The 10,849-nt window shown below is 35.8% G+C and overlaps 1 protein-coding gene across 1 annotated transcript; it reads left to right on the top strand.

The window, feature by feature from the left end:
* The first annotated feature begins 2,507 nt into the window (after positions 1-2,507).
* LOC123560564 (uncharacterized) lies at positions 2,508-9,192 on the top strand. Its single transcript, XM_053516668.1, has 7 exons — positions 2,508-2,591; positions 2,857-2,898; positions 3,215-3,297; positions 6,386-6,460; positions 6,749-6,872; positions 7,812-7,945; positions 9,082-9,192. Exons 1-7 carry the CDS (start codon positions 2,570-2,572, stop codon positions 9,190-9,192), a joined length of 591 nt encoding a protein of 196 aa, XP_053372643.1. The 5' UTR covers positions 2,508-2,569.
* The last annotated feature ends 1,657 nt before the right edge of the window (positions 9,193-10,849 follow it).

Raw genomic sequence — 10,849 nt, 5'->3', positions numbered from 1 at the left:
TTGTCAGTGGTACCCTGCCATTGGAAACGAGTCATAACGACGTGAAACTGGTAAACTAAGCTAGATATGACAGACCAAAATATAAATAAATCGAATGAGATTATTATTATTATACCAGATTTATATAGCGCCCTTTTCGTGATCAATTTCACGTTCAAAGGCGCTTTATATTCAAATCCACACAGGCTAATTCATCTCATAGTAGACGAGCACTGCCAAGGACAAGTGACAAGCCGCACGCAAGAACAATCATACAGCATGTCCGCTAACTTGCTAGCTCGTTCGATAGACACTGGTTCTTATGTGCCGTGTAAGCAGAACACGCAAGATGCCGGTTCCGACATACACTCTATCGGTGGAAACACGAAGCGTTCGAAAATTCCCGAGTAGCTGCCAGGGATCGAACCCCCAACCTCAGGATTGGAAGGCCAGTGTGCAAACCACTGAGCTATCCGTCGACCAGAGATGTATAACATTTGGTTTCAGTTTGGAAAACTATTTTACAATGTAGGAAGGAGAAGGCGAGAGATGTGCACGGTTAAGAAAGGATTCCGGATAAGAAAGGCACGGGTTAGAGAAGTCCCATTAGACCAATAAACACCTGTGCTGAATCATAAGAATATACAAAGAAATGTGATATTTATGGGTTATTGGCTTTGTATCGGGAAATATGTACGAGTTCTGCAGCAGAAATATTGCGCGACTTTAGGAGCATATTCGAGGAGTAAAATTTAATTCAACGCTTTAAACGCAACTTAGTTAAAAAAGTGATAAGGTAATGTCCTTATTTTTTTACCGCTTTAAGTAGGATATATGAATGGGTGCCCATAGTTTGCTAACTACTGCGATGTTCACAAAATACTTTTGTGCATAGACTTGTATCCATTTCCAACTTACATTCTCGAAGTATTGTAAGCCGCACTTCTTAAAATTATAAACTTTTAAGAATTCACCGATTTAAAATGTTGTAAGCCATCAGCTTTTTGTTCTATTTATAACTGATTTCAATGAAAGAGCGGAAATGTCATGAATTTTACGAGCGTTGATAACCGTAATAAACTCGAGGCTCGTGACGAGCATTTTATACGGTGTTCTGTTTGAACCATCGAGATCCCATACTTCGAAAGTCGAAATCACGAAACTACGATGATGAAAGTCGGAACCACGATGGTGAAAGTCGAAATAACAATGGCGAAAACACGAAACTAGGATGGTGAAAGTCGAAATCACGAAACCAAGATGATGAAAACGGGATATCATTTCGCATTTTTTTTTACCATCGTGGTTTCGTGTTTTCATCATCGTGGTTTCGACTTTCACCATCGAACTTTCGACTTTCATCATCGTGGTTTCGACATTCATCATGCTTCCGACTTTTCATCACCGTGCTTTCGACTTTACGACGGTAATATTGGATTGCGACACTTTTCTATTAAATTAATAAATGTCTTACACGTATACACAAGAAATACTCCCTTTTTTCACTGATAATCTAAAAAAAAAATGCTTTCTTTCAAACAATGTCGTATAATCAAAAAAGTGTGCTTTCCAGATTGGACGAGAATAGGAGATATGTGAGAATAGGACACTACAAAGTCTTAAACCTTAAGACTTCCTTATCTTAAAAATCGGACGCACATTTTGTGCACTCTGTCCTACAAATTGAACTTGACACAGGTTTTAAGTCCTTGAACTATATTGCCATGCAAAATTACCATCAAAACAATGATTTAAACTACAATTTAAAGTGTATTTTAATGTATGCGCTTTCTGCTATACCTGCATGCTGTCAAGCATTATCCCCCTTGAAATATTTCCGTCCGTATTAAATCCGTAAAAAAGAAACAGTACTTGTGCTTTATTTAGAAAATAATGTATAGAAAACCCGTGTTTAACGTTATTAATACACGAAAATAGGTTATACGTTCGCGGAATAATTTCTCGAGGGCGTAACCGATTTGTGTGTATTACTTTAAGTAAAACACTATCTTGCTATACATTATTTAAATTCTAATATGCTCTTATAAAACAGTAGATAAAATATAGAAGCGCTCTTTCTTGGTCGCAACAAAAATATAGACGTCATCGCACGTTAACGTGACGTCATTTTAGCGTAAGCGTGAAACATATTAGAATCTGTAATATGGCAGTAAGAAGAGTATGCTTCCAAATGACACTATTGATTTAAGCCTTAGGGATCACTTCTAGAATTATTTGGCATTTAAACCTACCTCCACCCAACTTAAAATCAAGGGAATTTGGGCGCTTTTCCTTACTTCCAACACGCGCCATTCACTCGTTTATATTGCCATTTTCTTTAAGGCTGTTTATCGGAATAGCAAAAGATACTCAGTTAAATGTACTGTCTCTCAGAACAGATTGATGAAGACTCGACGGTAAGTGTTCAACATCAAAACACTGGCTAAAGAACGTGTCTTGGTTGAAATATCACAAGGACCTATACTAGTAGATGTATGTCAAAAATCAGAGATAGTCCTAGTTTTTTTTATCTTATCTTTATATCGGTGAAATGTGCTAGAACGGAAGAGCTCAATCTGCACTGGCATCCATGGAGATAATAAGCCTAGCTAGTAAGTTCCTGTAGACTTATTTAATATTTTATAAGGATCGTTTTCATCAAAATGATTGATTATAGACCCTAGTAGTGGAATCGTAATGGCAATCGGCACTTTCCGAATGATAACTTTTTAGCGTTTAGCAGTTCGGCAATGTTCGTAAAAACGGAGAATGCCGAAATAATCTCATTCGGAGAAAACGTAATTTGCCGATTCACAGTCATTACGGGATCATTACCATAATTTCAGTTCTTACCATACCATTGCTTTCTCTTTTCAGGCACACTTGCTGTGTTCTTATGCGTACACAGTTCTGCAGAAGGTAATAATTATAGTAGGCCTATCTAGTTCAAATATTTTGATGAAATATCCGTTTTTTTTTCGCACTAAAAATGTCTGTTCTCGCGAGAACGGTATTTGCTGGTGTTCTTTAAAAAAGAATCAGCCGCTATGAAGACAGAAAATGCATCTAATAATTAAACAGGCTCTTAGAATGTTTTTTTTATTATAGAAAAGTTTTGTCTTTATTTTCATTGAATGCAGTTCATTTCCCCGATTACTTGTTTCCCATTGAAGAAATTATCCACGACTATAATACCCAAATATTACAGAAAAATAAAAACAAATACTGTAAACAGGTTTGACATGCTATGATTGTGGTCAAAGCGTAATCACCCAGCAACGGAGATGCAACGCAACAAGCACGTGCCCGCAGGGACAGGTAATATGTTACGTGCTATTTGCAAGACAAAGTACTAAGCAATATAATAATGTGAGAATACAAGTACGCGTTGTTTCTAAAACTTGCATTTTAGTCTGTTACTATAATCAAATACATTGTATGTGTACAGTTTACCTGATCTTCAAATCAGACCGCAGAAGGTATAGCATTTTGTGTAAGCATCGTGTGTGTATACACCATTTTCAAACATACAAAAACTTTTGGTAGGATGACTTCGGCCAAGAAAGTCCACTATTTTCCACTATTTCTAGGGGTAAGCCGGACCAAATTGTAAACAGAGCATGTTATATACCGATATGTTCGTAAAAGTTTGTAGATTCTGAAAGTGCCGGCATAAATTGGCATAAATGGTGGCGAGCTGAGAAATCCAAGATGGCGTCCAAGATGGCCGCCATAAAATGAAGAAGGTGCTTAAAAAAAAAGAAAAAAAAGTTTTCTTCATTCACTTTTGATGAAATAAACTGCTGGCATGCATTGTTTTGTAGAATTATTGCAACACACCTTTCATGCATAATGATTATAAAACGTTTAAATTGTTACATTTAAAAATAAAAATATGTCAAAAGGCCAAATTCCTGCTAAAAATACAAATTTTACCCATTTATTATCACTTATTTGTAGTTTTGAAAATTAGAACTTATAAATTTGAAAGAATTCAAAGAATGGCAGAAAAAGATTATCTGATACAAAAAAAGGACAATTATTGATGTTTTACAGTACGTAAAACTGTTGTTAAAGGTACTCATATTAATGTGACTTTATTTGCGCATTTCAAGCAAGTAAACAGAAAAGTACTTGAAGAAGTTGATACATATGGATACATGTGTCTAATTGTCTACCTCAAGTTATGCAGGTATGACAAACAAATTTTGTGGTCAGTTTCTAGTTCTATTTTATGTTTTGTATTCCCCAAGGGATAGGGATTTTTTTTATCCATTATGAGGCCAGAACATCAGAATAGCTACTTAGTTGGTTCAGTTATGGTAATTGTTTTAAATTCTGTATATTAGTACATTTATTTATATTTGTTATCATGGACACGGATAATGTCGTATTATCCATAGACAGGTTTTCAATGCTGTTCAATTATTGTGCGCATATTGCCTCCAGCAAAGATTTACATACAAAAATAAGAGTATACTTTTGCATAACTTGAAATATATGCACCATGATAGAACATTATAAAACGTTTTTGAAACGTTTCGACGATGTCACTGAAATAACTAAAAGTCTAATAAATCAGTTTTACAGGAGTTGAAAAAAAATCATCGTCATAATTTCCGAAAAATTAGATAATCATATTCAGTATTAAAAGTCAAAACTGAAAACAAATTGACACTATTACCCTGCTTAAACGTAAAAAAGATGCCATATATAAACTATTTCTTCAAACTTGACTGATAACCTATCCCAAAAAGGGGATATGGTAGGTTGAAAAAAATGTCGCCCCTTTTTCGTTAGAGAAAGGGGCATCGATCCTGTGATGCGTGTATGTGGTCGCACGGTCACGTTTTTCTTTACGACGGTGTCCCTTTTTAATGTGGTGAGAAATGTTCAGTGGGAAGGACTCTAAGTGTGCTGGGGTTACAATTTCTCAGTGATCATTGCTAATGATCAGTGTGAAGTGATCACAGCTCTGAGTACTTTTCACAGAACATTGATCATCTAGTAGTGTTCACGGCACTGCGAGTACTACTTACTGGGTAGTGTTCACGGCACTGCGAGTACAACTTACTGGGTAGTGTTCATGGTAATGTACTGTGATTATTGCTCACTGGGTAGTGATCATGGTACCGCGAGTTCTGCTCACTGAGTAGTGTTCACGTTACCGTGAGTACTACTCACTGAGAAGTGTTCACGGCACTGTGAGTACTGCTCACTGAGTAGTGTTCACATAATCGTGAGTACTGTTCACTGAGTAGTATTCACGGCATCGTGAGTACTGCTCACTGAGTAGTGTTCACGTCACAGTGAGTTATGATCACTGAGTAGTGTTCACATTACCGTGAGTACTGCTCATTGAATAGTGTTCACATTACCGTGAGTACTGCTCACTGAGTAGTGTTCACTTAATCGTGAGTACTTTTCACTGAGTAGTATTCACGGCATCGTGAGTACTGCTCACTGAGTAGTGTTCACGTCACAGTGAGTAATGCTCACTGAGTAGTGTTCACATTACCGTGAGTACTGCTCATTGAATAGTGTTCACATTACCGTGAGTACTGCTCACTGAGTAGTGTTCACGGCACCGTGAGTACTGCTCACTGAGTAGTGTTCACATCACTGTGAGTACTGCTCGCTGAGTAGTGTTCACATTACCGCGAGCACTACTCACTGAGTAATATTCATAGTACTATGAGTCCTGCTCACTGAGAAGTGTTCACGGTACTGTGAGTACTGCCCACTGAGTCGCATTCACGGTTCTATTAGTGCTGCTCACTGAGACATGTTTTTGCATAAATACTTTTGAAATCTGAAATCATATACTAAATATATACTTTTATCTATCCGATATTTGAATTTTATGATTATTTGACCTTTAATCTGCGTAATAATTTTAGGCAATTTATGTTAAAAAGATACTTATAAAATCTGACATATCGTAGTAAAATATTGAACAGAAAAAAGATTAAAATTTATATGAATTTAAACATTGTAGTCATCATTACTTTTGTGGCGGCCATCTTGGACGCCGTATTGATTTCTCAGATCGCCACCATTTATGCGAATGTATGCCGGCAGCCTGATAAACTTCAGACCTTTACAAACATTTTGGTATATAACTTGCCTTGTTAAAAATTGGGTCCAGGTTGAATTGTCTAATTGTCGCCCTACCATTTCCGTTGACTTCTGTGGTAATTTATCTTAAAGTTTCTTTTAATAGAAAAATGAAGATTATCGGGTTTTAGAAATATACGTACATGTACTGGACAATTATAATAAAACAAAATTACATGTAATAAAGAGAAGTTTTAAAGTTGACACAGAATGTTAAAAATTTACTAGAAATATGAAGAATAAATTAGATTTCTCTATATTTTGATGATCTATGTTGTATGTTTGACAGAGATGTCTGTTGAAGTCGTTAGTTTCCTCGATAGATGGCCATAAACAGTTTGAAATGAGATGTGGTAACGTCGAGGTAATCTTTTAAACCTACAATTCTTTACAAAATATTACAACTTAGATATTTTTTTTTTTATTCTAAGTCTCGAGAACTAAGTGTTTGCAATTTTATTCAAGAATAATTTAATATGCCGTGTGCATATATGTCAATCTTTCTCCTATGATGTAAAAAATGCGTTGTCTATATATACCCACAACACGAATATTAATTATAAAAGCTTCAGAAATATAAAAAAAACGCAGTCACAAAAGTTACCAGATAAGTAATTAATATATGGGAAACGCTCCTTCGTTTTATTTGAAGGAATGTGACGGAGTAGAAATTGTACCGGTGGGGAAACGTGCTGTGCATTCTCGTAGTTTGACACTGGAATGCTGTACTACAAACCTCTGTAATATACCTGCCTTTGGTCCAGTAGTTCCGAGCGGTAAGTTAATGTTCCGTGTTTTTTTGTCCAGTATTTTTAAGAAATAAGTCACAGCAGACCGTCCTGTCAGGACCCTTCTTTTGGTCTATTTGTTCCAAGCGATGAACCAGCGTCCGTTCCTTTGGTCCAGTAGTTCTTAGCAGTAAGTCAACATCTCTTCCTTTGGTGATTTAGGTCTAGGCGGTAAGTCAGCGTCCCTTCTTTTGGTCCAGTTGTTTTGCGTCCATTAATTTATTTGGCCAAGTAGATCCAAGTGATAAGTCAAGATTCCATTTTCCCCAGTAGTTCTGCCACTCCTTTATTTGGACCAGTTGATTCCTAACAGTAAATAAAATCTGAAAGGTAGATCCCTCGGAAGCACGAGAAGAAGGCAAACAGTGAAAATTGCAGACTCGGTTTGATTGAGTCTATTCATGAGCAGTAATGGAAATTGCAACACTGCCAACGCCCCCTAGCACCGGCTTAAGCAGTATTCAGTCTTCAAAATCAATGATCCCGAAGGACCAGAAAATATAGCAACACTGAGATGAAGTCGGGGCGATTTTTTACGGTCGCCACACAGCACTTAACACCCTTGTTGTGAAGTAAATTAAATCTGAAAAGTAGATCCCTCGGAAGCACCGAGAACAAGTAAGTCGACGTTCCTTCCTTTTGCCCGGTAATTCCAAGTGGTAAGTCAACATTCCTACCTTTGGCCTAGTAGTTCCAAGTAGTAAGTGATTAAAATTTTAATAATTCCCGAAATTAATGTCCATTTTCTTCTTGTAGGTTTTAAGAATACGTAAAAATACATTCAAGTTTTAACAACAAATGTCTCTCTATTTGTTCGATAAGACAACATTATCCATTTCCGCAAAATCAGTTGTTATTTGAAGTCGTATCAAGTTATTTTACGCCTTTGTTTCACAAACATCAGTCATAGAAAGTTGATATTTTCAGTTAGCACGTGTTACCGTGATATTGAGGTGATGCTCGAGGATTCCACTGGGGTGTCTGTGGCTGAGCACGGGATGTTGATTCAGTTCCTCAAGTCATTTGTCAGCCATATGAACATTGGAGCTCAGTCCAACCAGGTACATATACGAATCGTTTTAACCCTTACCCTGCTAAATTTCTAAAATGAACTTGACCATCTTTCAATTTGGACAGTACCATTAACTGTTAAAGGGGGTGCATACCAAAACGTTACTGACTGAATGGCGAACAGTGCAGATCATGATCAGGCTGCACGGATGTGCAGGCTGATCATGATCTGCACTGGCCGCAAAAGCAGATTCAATCGTGTCCAGTATGATAAGGGTAAAAGGGACATACCTCTACATGAACATTCAAATTTCAAAAGAATAAATAAATAAATAAATTATAAGCAGATAGCAATCGATATTAGATATTGAAAATGATAAACCAGTATTGTTTTGGCAGATTTTTTAATGCGTATCATTTAAAGCACTATTAAATTCCTCCTATTTTGCATAAAATTTCTGTAGCGTGTCAAACGCTTTTGAGATTTTGTTGTCATATTTTATTGATTAAAGAGTATTTCTACAGAGAATTAGTTCCTAAAATGGACAAAATCACTTTTATTGTATTTCCTTTTTATCTGAAAAATGATATAAATCTGTACGCATGCAGTTTTAAAAATTACCAGTTGCATCAGGTAGTTAATGAATTCTTTTTTTTTTTGACTCAAAAAAAAGAAGAAAAATGTTCACTCTTTTTGAAAGTAAGTGTTGTTTTTTTTTTGTAACGCGTTTCGAAGATAATTAAATTATTAAAAAAAATGTGGTTCATTTGCAAACTGTAAAAAAACGGTATGTAATAATTTTTAGTATAACTGAAGGATTCAGGTAAATCATTGATTCTAAATGACAGACTAGTTTTTCACCTGCACGTCTATTCACATTTAATTCACGTAAACACATCTTCCAACAAATGTTGCGATTTTATACAAATCTGTCAACAATTGGTTGAACCTAGCAACCATTGTAAAAAAGCGAGAAATGGTAATAAGTTATTAATAAAATCTGATCATGCAGGCATTGCAGTAACTTTTGGAGTTTAAAGACCAGCCATTTAATTCGACCTGTCGTGGCATTTATCAACGATCATAAGCCTTGAAATCACGTAAAACACATCTTCCGACAAGTTGCGATTTTCTTTCCCAAAACTGTATTCAATGTGGTTGCGAACATTTGCAACACTTTAATAGAACGAGAATGTAAGAGTTGTTAATGTGATATGTCATGGGGCAAGATTTCAGGAAGACACACTTTCAGTAGCTTCATACCCGGCAGTTTATTACGACCTGTCAGTGCTTTGAACAGCTGAACAGATACGCTGTAATATTACTGTGCACTAAATGCAATAAAAAAGTTTACATTTTATTTAGTCAATTGGGTTATTAAAAATTGGTATTACAAAGTGATGATTTCTTTTAGTATAACGGAAATTGTAATTAATTGTTCTGTCAAATATGTATAAACGGATGTCAGGCTAACATTTGGAGTCTTGCCAGGACGTTCCCCGTTTTACCTTATTGAAGTAACTAAAAAACTCTCCAAACGAATTGATTTTTTACTATTGTTATTAAAATTTGCTTGCAATGTATAGGTTTAAATTTTCAAGTAAATATGTAAGATTTCATCAACTTTGACTTCAATGACCAGAACCTTTATTCGACTGACGTCTTATATCTGTAAGTTAATAAGGAAAAAATAAAAAACGAATACAAATCATGGTAATTACGATATGCGTATGAAACCTTTAACCAATATTGTAGTAAAACAGAAATACTTATTAATTTCAATTGTTTTTCGTTGACAAATTGGGTTGATAACATAGCTTAAAGCATGCAACATTCCCCTTTACCATCGAGCATCAATAAAGCCTAAGATATCTGACATGAAAAATTGCTTTTACTCCACGGAAAAAATGCAGTATATACTGATATGGACTACATATTCGGACTGACCACGGAAACATATCCGGCGAATTACTGCCATCGTATCTTTAAATCGAATTGCTCAAAACTTTATACATTGATTTGATAATAATACAAATAGTATTTCCTACACGATATAACCTGTGAAAATGGCATTAAGTCTGTTGAAAAGCACAATTATACTCTTACATTCTATGATCATACACATGTTCAACATCACATGTACATGGCGCACATATGAAAGGAACGGACAACATTATATAACCAGTGAATGCAATTTTGAGAAAATCTTAATATTCAATAAACGTGTGTTTAACTGCATGTTAAACTACAGGTGTTGACATTATATTGTTACCATAGTTATTCAAAAACAGCAAACTTGCCCGCCATTTGCTTTTTTGTCAATGTCTTAAAATACCTTTAATAGGTCAACATGTTATTCATAGAACAGGATTTTAATGTATATTAGATCAATATGTTGTTTACAAGATAGCAAATTTTCAACAATATCGAATCACGCAAAGATATAATGGTATTCATTTTACAGTCGCCCTCAATTTTAAAAGTCACAAAAATTTACACAAAAGTTGTGTTTCCATAAAAGGAGTGAACATCATAAAAATTTGTAAGAACACGGATCGAGGTGTAGATTTACAAGAAAATATTAATTACATGCTATTTTTCAACAAAGCACAACGATGTTGTTTTGCTTCTTTTGTCATTTTCTTCCCTCATACCGTTATTTTTTTCGTTAGTTTCTAAATTCTAGACATCATGGATTGGAATATTCTTGTGGCTTTTCAAAGATCGTTTGAAGCTGTGAAATGTTTATTTGAGCCGCACCGTGAGAAAACCAACATAGTGCATTTGCGACCAACATGGATCCAGACCAGCCTGCGCATCCGCGCAGTCTGGTCAGGATCCATGCTGTTCGCTAACGGCTTCTCTAATTGCAATAGGGTTTGAAAGCGAACAGCATGGATCCTGGCCAGACTGCGCGGATGCGCAGGCTGGTCTGGATCCATACTGGTCGCAA

This window comes from Mercenaria mercenaria, chromosome 10 (assembly GCF_021730395.1).
Source record: "Mercenaria mercenaria strain notata chromosome 10, MADL_Memer_1, whole genome shotgun sequence".
In the NCBI taxonomy this organism is placed as follows: Eukaryota; Metazoa; Mollusca; class Bivalvia; order Venerida; family Veneridae; genus Mercenaria; species Mercenaria mercenaria.
The sequence above is the reverse complement of the archived record's forward strand: the minus strand, read 5'-3'. Positions and strand labels throughout refer to the sequence as shown.

Excerpts from the sequence above, each read along its gene's own strand:
- LOC123560564 (XM_053516668.1), top strand. The coding sequence starts at position 2,570 with ATGGAGATAATAAGCCTAGCTA. Across the intron at positions 2,592-2,856 it reads GGAGATAATAAGCCTAGCTA|GCACACTTGCTGTGTTCTTA; the intron begins GTAAGTTCCTGT and ends TTCTCTTTTCAG. Across the intron at positions 2,899-3,214 it reads CGTACACAGTTCTGCAGAAG|GTTTGACATGCTATGATTGT; the intron begins GTAATAATTATA and ends TACTGTAAACAG.